This window comes from Phoenix dactylifera, chromosome 12 (assembly GCF_009389715.1).
Source record: "Phoenix dactylifera cultivar Barhee BC4 chromosome 12, palm_55x_up_171113_PBpolish2nd_filt_p, whole genome shotgun sequence".
In the NCBI taxonomy this organism is placed as follows: Eukaryota; Viridiplantae; Streptophyta; class Magnoliopsida; order Arecales; family Arecaceae; genus Phoenix; species Phoenix dactylifera.
The window spans coordinates 13,353,430-13,379,026 of NC_052403.1; the positions used below are offsets into that span (position 1 = coordinate 13,353,430).

Below are 25,597 nucleotides of genomic sequence, written 5' to 3' on the forward strand. Positions count from 1 at the left end.
ATCGGCCGGTCCTACGACTTATATTCTGCTTGCCGCCGGGCATAGTAAGACCCCGCGAGGTGCAGTATGGCTTTCCGCGGATGTAGAATTCCCGCGAGGTGCCGTTTAGTATGTAGATGTGAGATGGATTTCTGTTCTGGATACTGGCCAGCATTTACATGATTAGTGTGGTGTCTTATCCTGCATATGCATGTGACAGTAGGGAGTTGTTGCTGGTTCGCCTGGGGCGTAAAACCCACCTTCCGACAGCTGTCTAGCATTTACATTATCGATATGGTGTCTTATCCTGCATATGCATGTGACAGTAGGGAGTTGTTGCTGGTTCGCCTGGGGCGTAAAACCCACCTCCCGACAGCTGTCTAGTGATGATTTCAGCATATTGACACCTGATTTGTATGTTCCAGCATTATGATCTGTTGAGCATATTCATGAGTAGCATATATGTTGACTTGATTATTCCATATATGCTTCAGATGAGTTGATATTGTTTGTGGTGATATTGATGACTTACTCCATATTCTCTATGTTGAGATCATGTTCATCTTATTATTGATCTTGAGATTTCACCTCGAGCCATGATTATATCTGGTCTCATGTGCATAGTACTCTCTACTCCACTCACTGAGTATTTATATACTCACTCCCCAGTTTGGTGTTTTTGATTGCAGGGCAGGTATTGTATAGAGAAGAGCAGGGTTAGAGATTGCCTGCTAGCTGTGCCGCTCCATAGTATAGTATAGTATAATGTAGATAGAGGTTTATACCCTTTTGGTGTATTATAAACCTTCTGTTGTATATAGTATATAGTTACAGTCATAGATCCTGTTGTGGATATGGGTTTGACCTTGGATGGAATGGGAACCAGATTTTTATACATATGAGTTATATGCCTGAGATAATGTATTGATATATATTATCCAGGTTCATTATGTGACGGATTATGTGATTGCTGCTCTGACAGGTAGTGTGTTGTATGTATTGAGATAATCCTGACAGGTCACTATAGGAAAAGTGATCATTTTGTGCATGCATCATGCCAAATTTTTCAAGATTTATTGATGATTGATAGGTAGTAGGGTTCTACGCGGTGGCTGGTGGCCTTATGCCTACCCGCACCCTAGGACCGTCGCGGCGGCCCGCCGGGAACGGGGCGGGGGTCGTGACACATATGTATACATATATATATATGTATACATATGTATACATATATATATATGTATACATATGTATACATATATATACATATGTATATGTATACATATGTATATGTACATATGTATACATATGTATATGTATATGTATACTGCCTATGGCGGAATTCTAAAATTTCACTTCAAAATTTTGATTATTTGAGGAAAATCGGAAAAACATTTACAACCCCATGATACCTACTTATGGTTGCATTTCATTGGTCTTAGTTGAATTTGAACAAATTATAGACTTTTGGATCCCTCTCTCTTACCCACAACAAGAGCAACACATTGCATGTGCATGTGGACCAGCATCTTCATACATGCACATGAATGCAAAATGGTAGCTGAATATATACAAGCACGCCGACCACCTTCATATAAGTACATATATATATATATATATATATATATATATATATATATATATATATATATATATATATATATATATATATATATATATATATAGATACATACATACATACATACATACAAACATGCAATGATTCTAGTTGATCTAATAAAAACCTTTTGAATCCTACGCAGATGATAAGTTTATATATCATTTGAGCAATGTTTCATAACAAATCATCCACATGGCATGTGTCACTTTTTTTTTTCTCTCGACTTTTTATATAAGGTTCTAAATTTAAAAGAGAAGGGAAAAAAATGTTGCAATATTTCTAATATTTATGTAATTTTTGTTCATTAAATTCCGGTAAAATCAAACTAAAATTTATAGCAGTTGATCAATTTTCTCTTGATCTTTTTCATCTTTCCTCTCCCACAAGCCCTACCAATGCTAACCAAAGTGAATATTTGTAGCTTCCTTTGCTGCTCATATTTTTGGAGAGGCTTTTGGTGCGTACCTATTTTCTGCCCATGTACCAAAAAAAGAAAAAAAAAATGTAGTTTATGGTTAGGAGCGATGGTATAAACGCAGCCCCAGACGCGCCCAGTCTTGCTTTTGTTCCGGAAAACCGATCACTGCACTCGTCCATCCAAATTTGGCTTCGCAGGCTCCTAAAAAGGCAATGGACGGAAGGCGGCTAAAAAGCTAGGAAGGGAAACGGGGACGCGAAGCAGCTCGAAATGAATGATCCGAATCTCCTCGTCGCCCTCCAGGCAAGCCTTTCTTCCCTTTCCCCACCCTCATAGAGCCCGCTTATAGAACTCCTCTTCCGTAGCTCTCGTAGTGGATTCCAGGATCTGTTTGTGATTCCAAGATCTTGTTCTCGATTTGTATCGGAGGCTATAAACATGATTATTTCTTGATATTTGCTATGTGGGTTCAGTTTCTCTTTCCCCTTCTCCGTCTGTGATGATACTTTCTCCGCAGTTTTATGGATGGCTTTCATTCGAGTATGATATGTCCTTTTTGTTATAATTACACGTGTGTGATCCAAAAAGCTTACTTTCTTGGACGTAATTCCATGACATTCACAAAATCATTGGAAAAATTAGTTTTGAAATCATGTTAAAAATATAAGTTAATCCTTGAAAAAATTTAGAATATGGTTTGAAAAGCAAACAGAGGCATACTAGGGAGGAATTGAAATAATCTAACAAAGTTTTATGATGTTTCATGGATAGTTCTTTGTACTTCAGAGATGGAATTGTTGGGTTTCATTGTGAAACAAGAATCATAGCTGTAATCATAACTACTAAGCTGCATCCCCTGACCCCTGTTTGCAGGCCATATCTTTGATCATATTAAATTTTTTGACACATTTCCAATGAATATCTTGCTTGTTGACATGTTGAAGTGTCAAGAAACTACTATTTCCATAGTAATAGTATTTGAAATTGAAAATTTTGAATTTTGATAAATGCTTTCTTCTTTTTGGGATTTCATGAAATGGAAAGTGGATCTTGCTCAACCAGTTTGAGTTTTAGTGTTTGACCATCAAAATTTGCCTTTCCCAAATCTTCTTGAATTGAAGACTGAATGCTTCTGAATCATCTTGAAGCTGAAAGAATTCTAGTTTGAAATTTAGAGAAAAGTGCTTTTCTTTAAAAGCTATATTTGTCAGTCTCAACTCAAAAAGTTGAACAAATGACTCCATAATAAAGCACCATTCATTCAATTTTGACTGGAGTGGGCTGAAACCACCATAACTAGACTGAAACTGTTCAGATTCAGATTTCTATTGAAATTCTGATAGAAAGCAATGCATGTTGATTGTGATGCTTTTGTTTGGTCGAGAATTATAATCATGCTTCATGAGTGCACTTTAATGGGCTACTTTCTTGCTTGTACTCTGTGTGCAGATCTACCAAATACATTGTTGAATATTGTCATGAAATACTTTTGGGTGGTTTCTTCTCTTAAGCCTATTTTCTCAAGTTTATTTTACTAATGAGAATATTAATCTGCCTTTGCACAACAGTATGATTTTTTTTCCTATTAACATTTCATCATTATTTATCAGGTTTTGCCTTTAGCGCCACTAGAAGTCTTAGCATCAAAGCTTGTGAGGCAAGGAGGATTAATGATGGAGAGAAGTGAAAACTTTGGTCTAATTCTAGATCTGATGCCACAGCCCTGTAAGTGATTGTATTTCTTTTAGTTCTTATTTCCTTCATATTTGACACATTTTCTTATTGCGAAGGTGCTACGTTGTGTTTCCGTTCACCCTCTGTATTTTCCATGAGATCTTCAGTTTTTTTTTTCTCTCTAATGTGAATGTGTTTGTGTGTGTCTCTTTGAATAATGTGGTGACATTTATAAGCTTGAGGTCGATGCTTGCTGAAGACATGCTGTCCTTGACATAAACTTGAGGTCAACTTCTTGGTTTACACGGATGTCACTTTGGCGCGTAATTACTTCTCATGACTTCCCATATTCTGGCTAATTGAATGAATATATGCCTTAAACCTTAAATGTCCTTTGCTGTGATCAATAAGAGATCTCTGCAAATTCTAAACAGATAATTGAACAATCTTTATTGTGATCCTCAATTCTTTATAGTTTCTATACTCTCTAGATCCTCCTTAAGGAATGGACTAGTTGGCGCACCATCTAAAGAAGAATCTGTTGTTGGTAAAACAATAACCTGCATACTGAACTAGTGATGACAGATCAAAATATAAGATAACATGCTCTACTCAGTTAATTATTTTAAGTAGAATTTTATTTAATCAAAGAATGGTTATTAACCAAGTTATCTTTCTGGAGGTTTGGCGAAGGCAGCTGGAGAGCAGGATTTTTTCTTTTATTTACTATCAACGAAGAAGATTTCAGTTGCTAAAAGATTGTCGTTTAGAACTGCTTGTTGGGGTATTCATAAATATAATGCTTATATTCAATGTATGCTTCTCCATGTAAAATAAAACTGGAATATGTGAAAGAAATCATGCAATGGTATCCCAAGTCTACCTTTCCAGAAATACCTATATTCATGCTTTCTTGCCCACTCTTTCCCACAATAACTGCATTCAATTGGCTGCCAAGAGTACACAACTGATGATTTGCACCCAGAGACTCTGAGCTACCCTTTTCCCGTAGCTATCAAGCACTCAAATGCAAGACAATTGTTTTTTTTTTCTTTTTTTCTGTTGTAGTGTATTGTATTTTCTGCTTACTCCATCTGTCTTTTTCTTTAAGGTGCCGAAGGAAGATAGAGAATAAGGGTCAATTTCTATAGTGTTTACTAGCTTGATTACGATCTGAATTTTGTAAGCGTAATAGTTATTTCTTTGTAAGATTGAGTTCTAGACATTTGCTAGTGTAACGGTCTTGCACTTTGAGGGTGGGTCTTGGCATAACAATAAGGTTGCTCTATTTTGACTTGGGTGTCACAGGTTCGCAACACCAAAACAGCCTTTTTAATGGAGGGATGAGGCTGCATATATCCGACCCTTCCTAGATGTGGTGGGCGCCTCATGTATTGGGAATTTGGGATGACCTTTATAATGGTCTTGCACTTCGTACAGTTTATGATTGGATGTTTGTCTGTTGATAAAAGAAGTTATATTTCATATAAACAGGGGATGCGGCCGCGGCCGCGGCCTCGGCCTCCACCGCGCCCCCGCTGCCTCCGCCGCCCCTCCGTGGCCCTTTGTAGGCGTTCGCGGCCGCTCCTTCTTCCTCTCACCCCTGCTCACTCTCTTTATCTTCTCCTTCTCCGGCTCCAGCTGGTCTTTCTTGGTACGGCTCGTCGATCTTCAAAAAATCAAATAAGTGAAATTCCATCGTTGAGTGAAAAATGGAAAATTTCATGGAAAATTGCAATCCCCACCACGTAATAGTGAAAAATGGAAAAGAGGATTTGCGAAGATATGCAGATTAGAAGCTAGTATCTCCAAAGAATGAAATATATCCATATTTTCAATCCGGAATCCATATACCTTTTAAAATAGGAATGCTTGTAGAATGAAGCTTTGCGAGATTTTGAATATGACCCCCCCAAAAAAAAGTCTAGATCGGCAATCCTTGCATGTAAATGAACCTTAAGATAATAAAAGTTTCCCCTAATATTACTCTTCCCTTAAAGACTTGTGCCGTTCAAATGCTAAGAGTTTGCTAAAGGAGAGATTCTCTTGCAGAATCACCCTAGAAATTATTGTGCTGTTGAGTTCTACAAGCAGTGAAGTTAAAAAATTTTAAGAATGGGAGTCCCCTTTCTTTGATCTTCTTTTTCGGTACTTTGAAATCTGAGATTAAACTAGAAATTTACACCTGATATTGGACATGACATTCCTGTTTTTTCCTCTGAAAAAATATTATTCCTATTTATATGAAGTTTTAATAATTATCAAGTATGAACTACTCCATGATTGAAATTGGAACTTGAAACTAGACTTTCAGTGGTGAAATTACTAATAATAAAGAACTACCAAGGATACATGAGATCTGAATGCCCTATTATCAGTTCTCCATCAGGACCCTTCCACATATCATGCTGTCTTATATGTTGTATCACATTGAAGCAACATTTCATTTGAATATACAGCCTATAACTCGAATGCTTCTTTGCTTTCCGTCAGTGCCCTTTTCTCTGATCTTTTGCATTATGACAACATGGTCTTCTTTACGGATTATTTTTGCATGATTGCACATGCACAATGCTGTTCTGCAGAATACAGATTCTATCACTAAATTATTGGAACTAATTACAGTCTAAATATCATAACTTGAGTCAACTTGAAGTTAGATCAAATCTTGAAGGAAGTCTAAACTTCATGCCTAAATTGATTTAACAACTGTATAGAAAATCTTTTGAGTGTCGTACTTCAGCATGGCTCTTTCTAATATCATTACTTCCTCATAGATAAATGTATTTCTCTATATAACTTGCATTCTACCATGCCATGCTGCCCACTGCTTAGCACACTTGGCATGCACTGGCACATTGGCATGCCAAGCACTGGGAAACATTTAGTATGGTGCCACTTCTGTGCGGCAGTAAGGCTTTGACATGGTGTGTAATGTATCATATTTATCAAATTTCTTCTGCACCAAAGAGCAAGAATTATGTAGGTCATAAGGGATGTGAATCCACCTGCCCAATAGTTTTTTTTGAGTGTCTGTGCTTATCTATGCACGAAACAACTCGTTCTGGTTGGCACTTTAATTCATGCGGGAGTCTTAGACAATTGTTTTCTGGTTTCATGACGTCATAGTTATTGAGATAGATCTGATGACCTGCCAAAAAGCCTTTTAGGTTCTCTGAAACGCTCCCTTGTCTAAAGTTGAGGGTTATTTCTAATTTGTATACTTAACCTTCATAAATTAAAATATTATACATATATGTTTTTGCATGTTATTGGTCTGGTTGTTGGTATAAATAGTCTTTGAGATCATGATCCTTGAAAAATTAAGTGGCATCAGCACGGAAATTGTGTGTACACAGCACAAGTCAAAGGCAAATTATAAGAAGTCTAGCTTCTCCCACTCTTCTCTCCTTTGCTCCTATCCATCCCTAAACCCTAAACAATCACAACAATCTCTATCTTTTACTATAATAGTGTACGATAGATCTCTTTTATAGTCTAAACCATACCAACTTAAAAGAAGGATATGAAGGATCTGACACATCATATGAATGTAAATTTATGTGGTTGCTAAAATTTTTCTAGATGACTGTGGTTGAATGGAATATTCGGTCTTCTTGTTATAGCATATTAATCCAACATGTATTCTTTATCTTTCTAGTTCGGTTGCTATGCATTATTTTTTGGCTTTTGCGTACACTACTGGTCTTAATGGGCTTCCTTGAATAGAACCAATAGATCATTTTGCTATTTGTAGAGATTTTTTTGACTTCTCAAGAGCCAATCTGATCCAACCTGATCTTGGTTGGATGTGTTCAGTTTGGTTCCAACATGGATTGTTTCAGTTCCGGTTCCAAAACTGAGAACTGTTTGGGATGGGTCTGATACTTAGTTGGCCCCTAACTTGAACTAACCCAAATTGTGTGCACACCTAATTCAAACTATCTAGAATCATTCTGATCAAGGTCTTTTCATCCCAAATCTTCTACTTGGCGCATGGAACCCACTTTGAATTCTCTCCAAAAGTTTGTCTTTCCCACCTACCCTTGACCTTGATATATCTGCTTCTTTGCAGCCACACACAAATCCTCCAGTTCCTCATTTAAGCTGTCATCTCTTGCAATCTTTATCTATTCAAGCAGTAAAATCTAGAATTTAAGATTCAGAAAACAATTTTTTTTAATCAAAGCTAGCCAAAATCCAAAAGAGTAGGTGAAAATCATTTCCTATTTACCCCTTTTAATTGGTCAAGGAAAAGTAGATATATCTTTGTACATGGTAAATTTGAATCTTTGGCTTGGGTATCTTGAAGTAGGCCTTCTGGCAATTAAGAAGCAAAATTGTGATTGCCCTTCCCATTAGTACTAACAGTTATTTACTTTCTTGCAAAGAAAAAAGAGGTTATCATCTTTTTGTATGTCAATATTTGATCTTTTCAAGTGTTTTGATAATAAATTTTTGAGTTTGTATTTAGGGAAGGAAAAAAGTAGGCTGAAAAAGCTGGAGATATTTATAAAGAACTCCACTATTAGCCCCCAAAATTAGGCAATTATCAACTGTAGGTTTGTGACCTGTTGTAAGTTTGCAGGTCAGTGGTTTCCTCTCAATGCTGCTGCTTATATGTTTGTGTATGTATGGAACTGATTTATATTTTGTCAACAATTTCCACAGTTATTCTATCAAAGAGGGCAGAAGAAGTGGTTTATGATGGATGCTCACATTTAACAGATACTTCTATTTTTCTGGAAAAAAAAAATGCAAAATCTGCATGATTTAGATTATTGTGGAACATTTGATAGCATGAAAATATGGTGAAGATATGTTGGGCACTTTAGGAACGTGGTTCGACTTTTATTTATCTAATTACATATTCAGTTTAGAATCTGTAGCTAATTAGTTTATTTAGCTATCAGTATTTTTCTCTGGAGACGTGATAATTTCCTGGGTCTCAATAAGGAAAAATAGGTCTCAATAAGAAACAATAAAAATGATAAATTCCTGAAAGACCTGTAATCTAATCATAGGCTGACTCTAATAAATATACAAATACATAGTTCATTTTGTAACAACAAAATAACAAAGAAAATCATTGACTCCGTTTTCTGAATTGCTATTATTTTTATGAGTCAAGGATTCAAGGTATTGAGAGCTTAAAAAGCTGTATATATTTGAGTAGATGCAGTCCCTTCTTTGCCATCAGATTTAATCATACATCCAACTTTGACATTCCAATGTAGGACCACCGAGATACTTTTTTCAGGCTTGGTGGGCGTTATGCAGTGCATGAACGCATTTTGATGTTAATTATCTCCTCTCGAGAGGATATTTCCCTGTCATTAGCTGTCTTTAAGTTGATAAGCCGAAAGGCAATGAGTTAAATAGACATGGTTTGTGAATTGCTTGCCGACAGCAACAAAATGGCATATAAAGCATGGAAGCATTAACAAGCGTTTGACCCAAAGGATGCTGTGCACGTTTCGTCATGTTCACCACAAAACAGAGAAACAACCAACCAAGTTGGCACCAGCAGATGTCAGCTTCCTTAAACTATCTTAAAACGGAAAAACATTATCCAATGTAGATCGTGTGGAGATTTTTCAGTTTCCTTTTCTTTTTCCTTTTCTTCTGAATTCTCTCCTAACACCAATCTTTTTCTTTTTGTGCAAGGCACAGGAAAAGGTTTCAATCCAGAAGCAGTCAACGTTTCAAACCCATAGATTCCTCAAAGTTTATCTTTTTAAACGCAGAAGCTTCAACCGTCGGTGGTGAACATCAGGACTCTGTCCCCACCCCCGCGTTAACATGAGGATCCAACTCAGAGGACACCTTCTAGATTTATTAGAGATATATTCCGGAGACAGTTAGAATACTTTCGAGGCAAAGGAAAGTATTTATTCTAGAAGCCCAGGAGGAGGAATAACAGCCCACCATCAATAGATTGGAGAGAGACGAGGAGAAATTCTGAGGAAGAGAAGATGCTGAAGCAGCACAACGGTGAGAGGAGCCTTCCCAAGAGGATCATCCTGGTGAGGCATGGGGAGAGCCAGGGGAACTTGGACATGGCGGCCTACGCGACCACCCCGGATTACAGGATCCCCCTCACTAGGCTGGGCGTGGAGCAGGCCCGGGCGGCGGGCCGGCGGATCCGGGATGTGGTGTCGGACGGCGGGCAGGCGGCGAACTGGAAGGTATACTTCTATGTGTCGCCCTATGAGCGGACGCGGTTGACGCTGAGGGAGATCGGCAGGGCTTTCTCGAAGAAGAGGATCGTCGGGGTGAGGGAGGAGTGCAGGGTCAGGGAGCAGGACTTCGGGAATTTCCAGGTGGAGGAGAGGATGAAGGCGATCAAGGAGACCAGGGAGAGGTTCGGCCGCTTCTTCTTCCGTTTTCCCGAGGGCGAGTCTGCTGCCGATGTCTACGACCGTGTCGCCAGTAAGTCTCTCTCTCTCTCTCTCTCTCTCCCTCCCTCCCTCCGTGTTTGATGTTTTAGAAGCTTTCTGGGGTCCTGGGGGAATGGCGCTGACCGTTAAAAAAAAGAGAGGAAGAAGTAGAAAGCCGTTAAAAAAAACAAAAGGGAAGAAGAAGAAAGGAAGGAAAAAAAAAAGGCTGTTTGGCCACTGGCTATAGGACCAACTTACTTTGACCTAGGGCTAGGGAATGGAGAAATTATTTCCTATGGCCCGTAGCGAGGACGAAGTGGAAGGCTTTGGTGATCTCGCAGCTGGAGGGGAGTAGGGGACAGAGGGAGGTTGATGCGAAGAGGGAGGAGAGGTAGGCGTTCACGGATCGGAGGGCGGTGGTGGATTGCGAGGAACGGTTGGTGAGGTGAGCGGAGGTGGCGAAGGAGGGATAGCCGCCGACGAAGGACGATCGGCCGCTGCAGAGGCTGCCATCGGAGTCACGGCTGCCGCTTATGTTGAAGGGCCACACGATGTTGAACGGACCCGCCCTCTCGGAGAAGCCGGTGGTGGAAGCCTTCGGTAACCGCCGACGCCCCCTTCGCTTGGTCCGAGCTTGGCGGCGACGCGGGATGCGGGAAAAGCTCGTAGAGGGTGCCGTTCGCTCGGGGAGGGGGGGGGGCGGAGCGATAGGCGGGGACCGGCGGCGCGCTCGGCGGAGAGGAGCAGCGTTTGGGAGAGGGGGGCATCTAGGTTCCGTTCGTACGGGGGAGGGGGCGGAGCGCTCACTTCCCCCTTTTTTTCTTTTTTTTTTTTCTTACGCTGAGGTGGCCCGACAGACACACATGAGGTGGCCCAACTAATTTTGACTTTGTTGATGGGTTTGGTGCGATACCGACAGGTGTCGACCCTTGATCCAGTCCCATTGTATTCCAATTCTGTGAGCGCTTCGCTAGATCTGCCACGTGGACTTTAGCCTACCGCCCAGGGAGGGGTTTTATGTGCAGCTCATTTTGTGCACACGAAACGTTCTTAATGCATATGACATTAGAGGGATTGTTGTAAACCATAATAGTTGTTGCCAAACGCCAAAGGATAGTCGGAGTATTTAGTGCCAATAAATACTAGTGGGCCTAAGAAAACCCCAAAGCCTTTTGTGTAATTTTATAGAATGGTCAAGATTTAGAAAACCTATATTTCATATTAGATTATGATTTCCAATATTTCTACTGAATTGGCTGCCGGAGTAGTAGGGAGCGGAGGAGCCATTGCTCTATTCCTATTTCGTCTTCCTCCTCCTTTTTCTATTGCTGCATGGGAGATTGCTATTGAATAATAAATTTTTTTTTACATGTATACCCTTCTATGATTCAGTTGGATCAATAAGTCAAAAAAAGATCAAACCACATTGTCAATTTTTTTTTTAAGATCTTGACTCGGTCAAATTAGAATATTGGGTGATTATGTTGGTAGTGCCATTCTCTATTTGATTTTGATATTATTATCATTATTAAATTTATGACATCTATATATTCTTCATTATTTTTAAAAGATTAAAGAATATCGATTTAAATTAATTATAAATGCTTAGGTTAGTAAAATAGTTTTTAATGATTTGTAAATGTTGAGTTGTTCTTTATTTTTTAGGCGATAATTTTATAAAAGCAATATTTATTCTATAAGAGTTGATATTAACATGAGATCATGTGACATGATAATATTAATCTATTTTTGTCATTTTTATTAAAAAATAACTGAATTATCTTTAGTGGATTTTGATCATTCTTTATTAGATTTTCTTTTTTAAGTGTATATCCTCCTAAATATATGTAATGTATGAATACTTTTGCAAAATTGCTATTTGCATGTGTATCCGTATAATTTTTTTTTTGTGTGTCTATGCGTAAGCGTATTTTAGTCATTTCAAATTTAAATTGTTTATTTTTTAACGGCGTTAGATAGCATGAGTACATAAAGAAAGGAAAAGAAGGATATATATGCAAAATAAGTATTTATGCGGGCATACACGCAAATGGCAATTTTACAATGATATTCATACGATTTAGTATATTTTGGAGGGCATATATACAAAAAAAAAACTCTAAATAATATTAGTAAAATTGTAAAAAGTGACGATGTCAATTTTAGATCTTTATAACTGTTAAATAATGTAATTGTTATTGCTAAAACACATATAACGTCTGTTATTTAAACAACATTATATGCAGAAATTGATAAGGATAAAACTGTAAGTATGCTTGTGGTAGTGTTTGTGTAAGCCATTATCTTATTGTTGATTTGTTTAAAGTTGCTCAGGACAAAATGATAGTTATAACGAGGGGAGAGGGAATTTAGTTCTTCCGACTGTTTTGCCATATTCATTTAGACACTTCAAGTGCATCCAGATCTTATAGATCAGGCTAATTTTGCTGCCTCCATCTAACACTATAGAGCTTTGCTTGCAGACTTTATGGAGTCCTTATGGAGGGACATAGACATGAAGAGATTCGGTCAGGTCAACAACTCCAACACCAACCTCATCATCATATCACATGGCCTTGCTTCAAGGGTGTTCCTCATGAAATGGTTCAAGTGGTCGGTCGATCAATTTGAGAGGCTAAACAACCTTGGCAATTGCGAGTTTCGAGTGATGCAGGTAGGCCCTGGGGGAGATTACAGCCTTGCAATCCATCACACGAGGGAGGAGCTTGAGCAGTGGGGCCTCTCGCCGGAGATGATCGCCGATCAGCAGTGGCGGGCCACTGCCAATCGGGGCAGTTGGAATGAGGATTGCGCTTGGTATCTTAATTCTTTCTTCGATGATCTGAAGGATTCTTCGGATGAAGAAGATGAAAACCATATTGTTTGAATTGTCATTGGATGTTCATATGTGATTCTTATGATATTTGTTATCCATCACAGTGGTTGTCCTTTTTCACTTTCTGATTTCTTTTGGTAGAAAATAGGGCCTTTTTTGATTATTTAAAGTTGTGAAGTTATGGTTGTTTAGCTAAGGATTATGAAAAATTTGATTTGGGAAATGGAAAAAGACCAAAAGAACTTCAGTGAGCCAAATTATGAACAAGTTGTCTCGGATGAGCCATCAGCCAGGTTGGGTTGGGGTCTGAGGAGATCACTATCGCAGCATCAATACCCAGCAGGCCAATTGTGTCAGGTTTGAGCCATGTCCATCCCCCGAGCTTACTTTCTACCACTTGCAGGATTGCAAGCCAATGTTTGTATTTGATCTTTGTTATACTTACTATATTAATATTTCTCAAATAAAAGTAAATATACATATATTTTTGTTTAAATGTAGAAGCAAGGAAAATCTAATTAAAACCATAATTGGTTATATTTTTATGAAGAAACTTATCAGTATAGTATCAGTACATCACCTTAATCATGAGTACTAAAACTGTAACTTTGGAAACAAAAATGCATATCTAGAATTGAATTGTTTTTTAGATATACTGTAGTAAATTTTACAACGTTAATGTTGTTATTATATTGAAGTTTTTGTTAAAATCTATATTCAAATAACCAATTAAAATTGAAAAGATAATAAGCTTTTGGGGAAAAAATAGTGGATTATATCTGTGGCCAAAAAAGTGGGTGATGTGTAGGTTATACAAGTCACTCATGGAGGAGGGTTGGGACCTTTTGGGAGTTGGAGTGGGATCCAATGAACTCGAGACGATTAGGATAAAAATATAAAGATGAGTTAATCATGCCAAAACTCTCAAATTTATTAAGATTTTTTATTTTTATTCTAAACTTCACTTTAGTGCAATTAGGTCATCGAACTTGAGAAATTTAATATTCCTAATTCGACCTATAACTTCCATTAGATGGGACTGATGGAGTTGGTCATGCACGTAGACAAAAGTTCCTAGTTTCCTTTCTCCCTCATTTTCGTCCAAAATGGATAAGGTTTCCACTGCTCATTCTCCCATCTCCTTCCCACTAGCGACTCGAGACCAGCAATGGCTGCACGAGTGAGCGGTGGTTTTTTTCTTTAATGACGAGCAGCAGGACCCACAAGATTCCCCACCACTTTATCAGTGTTGCATTAGGTTTTCCTATGATTGTTTATTCGTGACACAGAGGAGGAAATGGCGAAAGGAAGGGAGAAGAGAAGGGATGGTGAGATGCGCCTCACTACAGGAAAAGGAAAAATTTCTGATACCTTTTAATGCATATACCAACATTCATAAACGTCGGTATTTTTATTGCCGATGCTTTCTAAAGTGCCAATAATATTAGCGTCGAAATTTTACTTGCCAACTCTTTGAGAAAGCACATAGTATGATCGATCCCATGTAGATCCCAACTCCCAAGAGAGACAAATTGAAAAAAAGGTGTGAGAACGTAAATTTTGATGCACATAGGTGGAGATGCAGGTGGCCAAGGCCATGGGGACAGTGTACATGAGTCCGGTGGTCTGGATGAGGATGGTGGTGGCGATGATAGTGGTGTTGGGGTCCGGCAGGTACCCCAATTGTGGGAGCCATAGGCCTAGGAGTAAAGGGGCTCAAGGTTGTAGATGAGATCGACAAGGACAGAGTAGCCAGTGATGCTGGTAAAGTGGATGGAGAGGGCATCGCCAGCGAGCTCGAGCGGGTTGAGTCAACCAAGGCAGACCATTGAGGCTATGTCTCAAAGTTACACCATACATGCCATCCTCCACAGCTCCTGCAGCTCCCCCATCTTCCTCCCCATCATCATCCGCCCTCGCCGTTGAGTCCTCCTCTAAGTCCCTTCCTTTGCATTAGATGTTCCTATTTGAACTAGTTCTGCCCATGCCAGCATCCTTTTTAGTGGCATATGCGAACATGACACCAACTCCATCAAGACCATTTAAAGGAAGTCATAGCCAGGGTTTGGAATCCTAAATGCGATAAGTTCGATGGTTTGATTGTACTAAATTAAAATTCAGAATAAAAATAAAAAATCTTAATAATTTCAAAATTTTTAGCATGATTAATCCTATAAAATCGTAAAACTTTTTATAAAGAGATTACTCTTTCAAAGAATGATGACACCCTGGCTCAATACATTTTTTTAAGAGTAGTCTATGTACTGAACCAGAGCCTTACATCCCACCGTCACTTAAATAGAATTTTTTCCTAGTGGGGGACTGGAACAAAACGAGAAATATGACAAACGAAGTCAAGCTATAGAAAAAAGCTTCTTTCAGTTCAGCAACAGGGGCAAGTCCAGACTCGTCTTGTATTGATCTTCTTCAAAATGATCTTTCATTGACGGTTGTGACATACGATGTCATGTCATACAAATGGTAGGCCAGTAACATTACCCATGAGGAGTGAATTGTTAATTAACCACCATTTTTCCTTCTCAGGTTCCAAAAACTTGTAGGTTTTGGAAGACCGCTGAACTATAGACGAAAACCCAATGGGGCTAGTTTGAAACTGCAGCTAACTCGCATGGATCTACCAAGTTTAAGTGCATGTTTGGCTCGCGACCGGAATCGAAATCGAAATAAATTGAAATACAAATCGGAATGGCCATATCCTCCCATGCATTTGGCTGACGACTAGAATCGAAATTTAAATTAGAATGGAATTTGAATACTAGAAGAAATTCAGTATTAAATTTTGGGCGACCGGAGCATTTTCATTCCTCTCATAGAATCGAAATATGGAAAAGAACCCTCTGCCACCAAATGGCTTCATTCCTCTAAAGATTTGAACATGAAACTGCCTCCCTGAGGAGGTAGCTGTTTCCTTGTCTCCATTTTGATGAGACTCATGAGTTATTAAAACATATAGCTTGTTTAATAATCATTAGCATATACAAAGAAAATATAAACTAATATTGGTGCAACGATGCATAACCAAAGCTAGCTTTACCCCAACTGGTGGCTTAACCTAATCGTCAATAATTTTAGCCTCGAGACTTGATGAGAGAACTTAACCTTTAAGGTCAGTTACCAAAAACGGGGTAGACTAATGCCTCGGCCATGATATCCATCCTAGCATCAAAAATTACAAAATATAAAATCAGTATAAGCCAAAAGAGCATCATAAAAAGCATTAAGTTCTACATCGCTTCTAAGATTTAAAGCCAAATTAAGCCAAACTGAAATGTATAAATAAATGGAATTAGATGCTTCATGTTGCCTTTAGCTTCTCCTTGTTTCCTCCATTCAACTTTTGTAGGGTGCTGATCAGAAGATTTAATGGATCTTATTGTTCTCAAACATGTTACATAATATGGCTGCCAAATCACCTAAAACCACTCATAGTAAATATTATGTTTCCCTTCAATTAAAGCAATTGATATATGAAACTCTTATGAACATAAATCCATTGAATATTGGTTAATGGCAATTAAAGGAGACAAAACCTCCTTGAGACAGCTGTTACAGCTCTATAGTTATTGCTTGACAAGAAAGTACTCATCTTATGCAAATATAAATTTGAAGCCTTGATGCATATAGATCAAGAAGTTCGACATGGCTGCCACCTCTTCCACTGCCAAGAAATTTTTCATGGCTATCACAATTCTTGCTATACTGTTCACTTACGGTACATGTCTTTTTCTATTTCAGAAGAAAAGAAAAAAATGGAGCTATGAAGGACTCTAAACAAATTATTCTTTTTTGTTTACCATTTATAAAGAAAATTGAAAGTCTTGCACCATAATTGAAAGTCTTTTTTTTGTTTACGCATGCATTTTTTTTTTGTCACAGCAAAAGCAGTTTATGTTTGTGTGGGAACATGCGAAGACATCCCAAACTGCCATGCCGAATGTCACACCTCTGGATATCATAAAGGAGGACAATGTATTCAACCACTCTACGAAAATTGTTGCTGTATTAAATGATCAATATTCTACATTGAAAAATGCTAGGCCATACCTCTGTATTTCCTACTTAATTCCCATTCCAACATGGAATTGAGATGGTGCCACAAGTGGCCCAAACCCTTGTGAATTGCACCAATCCTATCCTGCTATGCTGGAGAGGGAATTGCAGGGGAATACAATGGTGCAGCATAGGATTACTCCTCTATGTTAAACTTGTAATATTTATTATCACAGTGAAATATGTCTGGCTGGGGTCCTATTTTCCCCCATACTTATTATCATCAAGACAATTTCATTGCATGTCCTTTATAATTTAGATGTCATGTAGATGAGTAGATAACTATTGTTTTACCTTTTCTTTCTTATATCAACTCGAGTGCAAGGGGGTGCAAACAAGGGCCTAGGCTACAACGAGCTGCACCAAATACAGAAGAGCATCTTTCAGGAAGGGATATAACCCCGTAATTCCTCACACACCCTAGGATTAACTAATATAACCTTGTAATTCCTCACAAACCCTAGGATTAACCAAGTACACTACTTGGGCTTTTCCTAGTTGTGGATATTAACGTAAGCAACTCAGGAACTATATGTGCTTGAAATTGTGCTTTCATACTTGATGCATGCTCAGAATCATTGAATTCCTTTATATAATGATATGCTATAAAAAGTATGTAGCAATAATATAAAAAAATGCAGTGCAATGTTAAGTGTTTATGAAAGATGAGCATTTGTTGCTCTAACAATCAAAGAATGCATTACCATATGCTAAACTTTATATTTTGTCAAGACCTCTGCACCCATCCTGGTGATTAGTATTGTATGCTCAAATTGTGCGGCAGAGCTGCCATCGGCTGTAAGCGTAGTCCAGCCATCATCCCACGTGATGCACTCGATGCTTCCCATTGTAAGAATGGGCTCTGCATAGCAGTCTGATTGTTAACAATTGAACTAGAAGTACAAAAGATTCTACAAGCATTCTGAAGTTTAGAAAATCATGCACACATGCACATACATGCGCAGGCGCACGTGCACATTCTTTCAAGAAAAAAGCTTACATTTTCCTCTGTAAGCAACCTACTTCCTACTTCATTGAAAACAGCTTCAGCTTTTTAACCTTTATAGGGCCATTGTATGGATCAAGGCACAACATACCAAAGTTTGAGACACAAAAAGATCTGCAACAAGCATGTCTTTTTGACGCAAGATGTCATAGGACACTTGATGGACGGGGAGTCTCCAGGGTGTGGCTGTAATTGAGAGGATTGATCTATTGGCTTCTAATGCCTCACATCTTGATTAGCTATATGTACGGCTATAAATCTCATTTCGTATGGCTGGCATATCGGGAAAATGTTTAGTGCAACTTGGACAGATTAAAACTGTATAACGAATGCGGTAGCTAAAACCATACTAACTGGAGAGCTATTGATATTTGTGTAATTTTAAGTGATACTTAAACTTGAGCTTTCTTCCTCATTGTAGATATCTGAAGGTCAAATTAAAGTAGGATGAAAATGGGGCATGATGAAAAATTTTATATGGCCTTTTGAACTGGTGAGAACATTCAATCAAGAAACCATCACAAGAGAATATCCAGAAGCAAAAAAAGGATTACAACTCCAATAAGACATAGTCACAAGTTGGCAACAATTAGAGTATTCAAGAAAAAAGGTCCAGCACTGTTTATATAAATATAAAGTGTTGATATTATTTCAATTATGTTTCTCCACAAGTGAAGAATAGTTCCTTAGATGTTTCTGGAACGAAGAGTTTTCACTGTTCTCTTGCTGAGAGTAACTACAACCATTTTTTTTTAATGTTAATTACGTTACAAACAAAAGCAAAATATTATTGAATTAATTTAACCGGGAATCAAAACTGAGAAGTCCAGCATCTGGTTTTGTGGTTGGTTTCAGCCAATTTTGGTTAAACTATGAAATACTGATGAAACGGTACAATTTGATATACAGATGAGCCTTTAGTATCACTTTTTACTGGTTTCAATATGGGGGCACTAACAACCACCGCTGCAAGACTAGGTTTTAAGAAGCTCTTGTTTTCTCAAAATTAAACTCAAATTTCACGAATTTTAAGCAGATCCGGAAGCATTTTGGTGTGATCTCCAAGAAACTTAGGAAGATAAATTTCAGCTGTTTCTCTATATATGTTGTAAAATAGGATCTCTTATTAATATTGCATGAAATCCGGAAATTAGGAAACATACGTTGTAAAAACTTACAAAAAAGAAAAAATCATTATCATGTTTCATAGAAAAGATAAGTAAAATATGGTCTACTTAGACATTTTAATATCTATAAAAGAAATATTCAATTACATTTCATAAATTTGCCAAATATAGGAAATTTTTTTTGGAAAAATGATTATTAATATTTAGGATATCTCCAAATTTTGCTATATATATATATATATATATATATATGTTTGCAAGACTCACACCAGCTGAATGCTTTTGTTAAGAGCATAGTTACTGAGGAAGCCTCCCACTAAGACGAGTCTCCATAGAAACTTTTTGAATTGGAAACCAATGCAGTTCTTTCAGAAACCTGTTCCCAAAAACATGAACAAGGAAAGAAAGGAAACTTCTAGGAACCAGACTCTCGGCAGATAACCATTGAAGAAAAGGACATGACAAGGATAGGAAAGACACATATTGTTGCCAATACACTGCTTAAGGTCCAAACCTTAGATGATTCAAATAAATGAGAAAGGTAAGAGCAAAATCTGATTTAAAGATTCCCTTTAATGGCCTTTAATAGAACCACTCCTTTTCTCTGGTAAATAATTCCCTTTGACTTATTTTCTTGTAGGAAAAGTAGAAAGGGGAGTCTATCTGTAAATACCTGTAAATTAAATTTTAGCTACTTACCAAATTATCTCCAACTTGAGAAAACAATGATATTTAAAATTAGATTTTCACTGGTTTTCATATGGTTTCTATAAGTTTCACAAGTTTTTCCATGCATATATTTGCTTATTTTATGATTGTGTATAATGATCCATTATATAGTTAGACAAATATGTGTAAGTTTATAATGAACAAATTGGACTCTGAAGTCTTCCACTAGTGTGCTATGTGCTGAATAGCATTGTAATAGATGATGCATCTTGGAGACAAATGTAAAACTTTTTTTATTGGACTTTTGAATGTTAGTGATGTTTGTATATTGTCGAAGTTATTAAACTTTAAGATTTTAAAGATTTGATGAACACCTTAGCATTCAAAGGTTGAAATTATGACCTATCTCCAAAAGTATGGAATTTGTAGTAAAGTTGGAAAAAAAATATTTTTTTTATTTTTAACAGATTTGTGTCTTTGAGTATTTCTCTTTAACTCAAAAAAGGATTTATTTCTTATTTACATGCAATATCTTAAATAAATGCAAGTTTACTTTAAAATAACATGAAAACAACATCAGCCATTAAAGTTTGTCCGTTTATCTTCCCGATGTATCCACTGAAATTTAGACCTAACCTAGCAGTTCGCCACCCAACCAACGGATGGGGAGAGCTTGTTAAGAAAAAAAAATCTCCCTTTGTCTTTATTTGGAAGCTTCTTTGGTGCAAGATTGGGAGTGTAGAGGGATAAGCGAGGATCGGACACTTGGCAAGAGGAGATAATGAGGGATCAAGTTGGTTACAAGAGAATGATGGAGAGGGTGAGGTGAAAGATGAAGAAGGTGCCACTTGTCACTCTTTTAGGCAAGTGGTCCTTAAAAAGGACAAATGATTAAGCTAAATAGAATGTCGTAATAGCTAGGTGGTCCATCATGGGAGAAGGGATTTAATTTTAGTGCATACATATACTAGCACGAAAGGGGTGTGAGGATATCAAGGGGGTGGGTGGCATGACAAGATGGTTGGGTTAGCCTAGGGTTACCAAATTAGGCTCATAGTAGGCCAATTTGGCGCAAGTGTAGGCTTCCTAAGATGAATGTTCTCCAAGACCCTTACCGTACCATACCAACACAGTGCTAATGTGGCACCAGTAAAGGGTCCGATACCGAGACGACGAACCTTAGTATACACCCTATTTTGAGACAGCACCCGACCTCTCTTTTCTCGCCTTTTTTATCAGGAGTTTGTACCGTAAAATATATACACCAATTTTGGACAGTATGAGATAGTTCCACTTAGTTCAGATCAGTATGGCTCAGTTCGAGTTATATACCAAACTAAACCTCGACACAGTACAAGTATCTTATTGGTACAGTAGGATACATTTGCTACAGGTCAATACCGATCAGTAAGGTAGAACTTGCCCATGGCTATAAGTCACCCACATCACGTCACGACCATTGCTCCTACCCTAGCCATAAGACCCATTATCAATGAACTATCATTACTAGTATTGCAAGATGATCCAGGCAAGTGACCATTTTAGAGCTTCGTGGTCTTGTAGTTTAATCAAATTGGTTCCTTATCTACTACCCCCAAGGGATCTATAGCCTTCTTTCTCTTCTTACTCATGCTCTGGGTGGATGTCTGGGGCATCTTACCCTTACTGGCCCTACCTTTCAAAACCCCTTGCATAGCTTGACATGGCCCAACACTCTGACTGCCCCATTTCTCTGATTGGTTCTAGTGCTCTAGCTAGCCCTCGAGACCCATGTATCATGATAACAACCTCTTCTTAACATCCCTCTGTCAAATTGCTCATTCGAAGTCTTCAACCTCGAATCACTTTTTGTTCCTCCACTCCCCCCACCTCTTGGTACTAGGCATCAGTTAGCTAAGGCATGTTTTGCTTAGACTACTACTCCACATCCACATTTGTTAGATTCGCTAAGAAACTGGCTAGTCTAGGACGACCACCTAGCTCCTCCATCTTTAGCCGGCCTTGGGTCTCGAATAGGGTTCTCGCCATCTTTCTCCCATGCTTTCCCTTGGTCAACAACCAACCATAGCTCTCTATAATTCTTCACTTACTACTCGTACAGGAAGGAGTCTTTTTCTGTCTGGAGGGGTTTTTTTTTCACATAAACAAAATCACATTCGATAGATCATGCTTCTCGTCCACTTTGTTTAACACATTTCAATCTCAATTTTAGAATGTAGTGCACATATATCATCTAATGCGTTTCGTTTGTCACTTCAAGTTATATAAAACAATAGTATCATCTTTATAATAATTTAAACTATTTTTATGTATCGTTTAGTTTACTTGATGATTTTTTTTAAATTTAATGCCTATACATTTGAAATAATTTATATAATTATTAAAAAATATACTAATTGCTCCAAAAAATGTCCCTTTAGTCTTTACACACAATATTTCATGATTCTTGGATTAACTAATAAATGTTATAGTTATAAATAAATAAATAATTATGATAATTTATATAACTATTTAAAGAAATATGCCAATTGATCCAGAAAATGTCCCAATTATCTTTTCACACAACCAATTTTCAATATTTTTAGTTATTCCTCATTATTTTTAATTAAAATTATATTAATTAAAAAGGCTAAAAATTAAATTTTAATTAGGGCTGTTATAGCTACCACTAGGAGGTATTATACATTTTTATAGCTCGAGAGAAGGTGGTTTTACTAGGTCATTTTTCACATTTCTTTAATTTTCGGTGTACATTTGGGTGGCCTTAAACATGCTTATAATTAATGCAAGTGCTGCCAAAGAAAACATAATGCATGCACACATTCTCCCAAACAAACTTTGCAATTTCGATACCAGGTACCGTATCGGTACCTTATCAGTTTGCTTCGATACGATATAGTACATCTCTATGCCGAAATAGCTCTTCAACCATTTTTCTCAATTTTCATCTTGGTACGCCTTGATATAGACCGGTATGCACCTCGGTACGCCTCGGTATGGGACGGTACGGGCAGTATGGGGCTTGTACCGACTTGAAGATGTGTTTCGTATCGATTTTCTACCGATATGATACGCTTTGTATCGGACAATATGGGATGGTATGATAGACCATGCCTCCAAACATGATAGAATTTCTTATTCTTGACTAGCATTTCTTAGTCTTGACTACTCTTTTTTATTATTTTGTTACAAAAGTTTATATTTTATAAAAAAATAAAAGAATCAGCAAAAATAATATCCATCATGTAGATTCTAGTTAACACCATAACATATCATGAGATCATGCTTAAATAGAAAATTGTGGCATGATCACTCTTGTTTTTTCATTTTGGGCCATTGTTGGCATGGAAAACCAAGGGAGGGAGGAGATTTTACCTTCCTTGGTGATTTCTTAGCTTGAAAGAGCCTCCCATCAGGCCAAAAAGCTGAACCAGGGCTTCCCAAACCACCCTCCCTCTCTTCTCTATCCCACCATTTTCAACCTAACAAAGGAAGAGTAAAAGGGTTCCCGGAGGCTGCAATCCCCTTGGCCTTCTTCGTTTTCGAGGAGACCCTTTTTCCTAGGCTTTTGACAAAGACCACCTAGGAACCGGTAGGTTGCAGTCGAAACAGAGCAGTACCATATAGAACCAAGCAACACAAACCAGTTCGGGACAAGTTTGCTATTCACAAAATATCAACCACCACCTCTTCATCTGGACCTAGGATTGGCATCGAATTTATATTGATTACCTAGAATAACACCTCGTAGAACAACAAAACTGGACTTCTATGCTAACAAATTCAAAAAAAAAAAAAAACAGAAAAACTATAATGGCAGAACTATACAAGTATCCAGTTTTGTCTCTAGAAGATAACTAATCAAGTAAGTTTAACTCCATATAATTACCAAATCTTATCTCAAAGCTTTCAAAGAGCTATCATGAATTAAACAACAGGAGAATTGCACATAATAAGTTCAACTTAGTAAGCATATTGCTGTCGGATATTATATTGATTACCTAGAACTGTTCCTCATAGAACCACAAAACTAGGCTTCTACATATGCTGCTAACAAATTGCAAAGAAAAAAAAGAAAAATTATGCTTTCTAGTTGTCCAAGTATCAAGTTTTGTCCCTAGAATATAAATACACCACTAATTAAGTAGAACCACTAGTAATGTGAATTCATATGATTAATAAATAGTCATAAAGTTATCAAGGAACTATCATGAATTAAACAATAGGAGAATTGCACTCAATAAGTTCAACTTATTAAGCATGACTGCCTTTTCATCTGCACTTGGGATGGGCATTGAAAATTATATTGGTAGCTAGAATTACACCTTGCAGAACAACAACATGTGCTACTAACAAATGCAAAAAAAAAAAAAAATTATAATTGCAAGTCTCTACTAGTATCATGCTTTGTCCCTAGAATATAAATGCATCATTAGTCAAATAGAGTCACTAGCAATATGAATTTTAATTCCATATAATTACCAAATCTTACCACAAAGCTTTCAAATAACTGTCATGAATTAAACTATACGAGAATTGCACTTAATAAGTTCAACTTAGCAAGCATGACTGCCTTTTCACCTGGACTGGGGAGTGTCATTGGAAATCATATTGATTAAATAGAATTGTAGCTCACAGAAAAACAAAATGGACTTCTATACATGCTGCTAACAAATTGCAAAAGGAAAAAAAAAGAAAAATTATAATTGCAAGCCAGTACAAGTATCAAGTTTTTTCCTAAAATATAAATGCATCATTAATCAAATAGAACCATTAATAACATGAAATTTAATTCCATTTAATTACCAAATCTTATCACAATAGGAGAATTGCACTTAATAAGTTCAATTTAGTAAGCATGATGTATGACTACATACCAATGGTAAATGTTTGACCTTCAATCATAAATCCAGGATTATCATTACCTGTCAAGCACAGAATTGCCATGGATGTAAGAGCAAAACAAAATCGACTAAGGATTGTTTTGGAAACTTAGAGAATTAAATCGTGGTTTATAATTATTACTACTAGTGCAGATTAAATTCTTCCAAGCTGCAAGGTATTACTTCTATTACACAAAAAATGGGCCCCCTCTGGCCCCTGTTTTAAACAAAACTGGGGACTGAAGGCGGATCCCCGCCTCTGTGTCTCCCCGGCCTCCGCCTCATCCGCGCGGAGGCTCTTTGGCCTCCGCTGGCCGGCCCCAGCCGACCTCTCTTCCTTCTTCTCCCTCTCCTTCCCTTTCCCGCTCTCTCTCTCTCTCTCTCTCTCTCTCTCTCTTTCTCTTTTTTCTTCTTCTCCCCCTCCAACGACGGCGTCTTGGTTTCAATGCCGAAACTGTCTCGATCTGCTGCCGGTACGTCCTGGGACGCCCTCGAACCAGGCGGTTCAGGATAGTTCCGCAAACCTTGGTTCCAGTTCTTTCCAACTTTATCGTAAACTTTAACATACTAATTTTACACAACTAGGTAGTGATTTTATAGTAGAAAATAACATGGATAGCCAATTTTCTCAAAGAGATTATACATCATTCTACGTTAACACCCTTTTTCATTTATGTGCAAGCAAATCCCATGAATTATTCTTCAAAGGTCATGCTTTAGGGATTGCAGTGTCGTGTGATGTCAGGTCTTTCAGTCTAAAACTTTTACATCTCTAGCTGAATTTCAGGAAAAAGATGAAGAGAGGTTGCTCATAAGGTTACAATCTTAGATAATTTGTCAGAATAAGTATATAAATTGGGCTAACTTTTATACACCAAACTACTGGCCCTACTTTGTGTTCCAAGAGTTAGAAATAACCAAAATACTGTTGATAAT

General features: G+C 37.6%; 2 protein-coding genes across 10 annotated transcripts in view; one reads left to right on the plus strand and one right to left on the minus strand.

Moving 5' to 3' along the window:
- The first annotated feature begins 3,622 nt into the window (after positions 1 to 3,622).
- LOC103720944 (phosphoglycerate mutase-like protein AT74) lies at positions 3,623 to 13,162 on the plus strand. Of its 2 annotated transcripts, none has more exons than XM_017846134.3 (3): positions 3,623 to 3,740; positions 9,357 to 10,121; positions 12,553 to 13,162. In XM_017846134.3, the coding sequence occupies exons 2-3, from the start codon at positions 9,665 to 9,667 to the stop codon at positions 12,954 to 12,956; spliced, it is 861 nt and encodes a 286-aa protein (XP_017701623.1). In that variant the 5' UTR covers positions 3,623 to 3,740; positions 9,357 to 9,664; the 3' UTR covers positions 12,957 to 13,162. The 2 variants fall into 2 exon arrangements, with proteins under 2 accessions (XP_017701623.1, XP_017701622.1); XM_017846133.3 differs by having other exon boundaries at positions 3,626 to 3,740; positions 9,363 to 10,121.
- A 2,587-nt stretch (positions 13,163 to 15,749) lies between these two features.
- Positions 15,750 to 25,597, minus strand: part of LOC103720942 (methionine aminopeptidase 1B, chloroplastic-like) — a 34,889-nt gene continuing 25,041 nt past the window's right edge. Inside the window, exons 9-12 of one of the 8 annotated variants that reach the window (XR_005514431.1) lie at positions 24,656 to 24,703; positions 17,681 to 17,838; positions 17,271 to 17,333; positions 16,367 to 16,584 (exon numbers count right to left, since the gene is read on the minus strand). Coding sequence is in view for 7 of the 8 variants with exons in the window: in XM_026809960.1 (XP_026665761.1) it covers positions 17,687 to 17,838; positions 24,656 to 24,703 (200 nt within the window). In the remaining variant the exon portion in view is untranslated. Of the gene's footprint in view, positions 16,083 to 16,122; positions 16,274 to 16,320; positions 16,340 to 16,366; positions 16,588 to 17,270; positions 17,334 to 17,538; positions 17,839 to 24,655; positions 24,704 to 25,597 lie in introns of those variants that run through there. The other 7 variants (XM_026809960.1, XM_008810918.2, XM_008810921.3 and 4 more) reach the window with 7 other exon arrangements.

What these genes read in the sequence shown, in the direction of transcription:
- LOC103720944 (XM_017846134.3), top strand. Translation starts at nt 9,665, where the DNA reads ATGCTGAAGCAGCACAACGGTGAGAGGAGCCTTCCCAAGAGGATCATC. An exon ending in TGTCTACGACCGTGTCGCCA is followed by an intron (nt 10,122 to 12,552) that starts GTAAGTCTCTCT and finishes CTTTGCTTGCAG; the next exon opens with ACTTTATGGAGTCCTTATGG.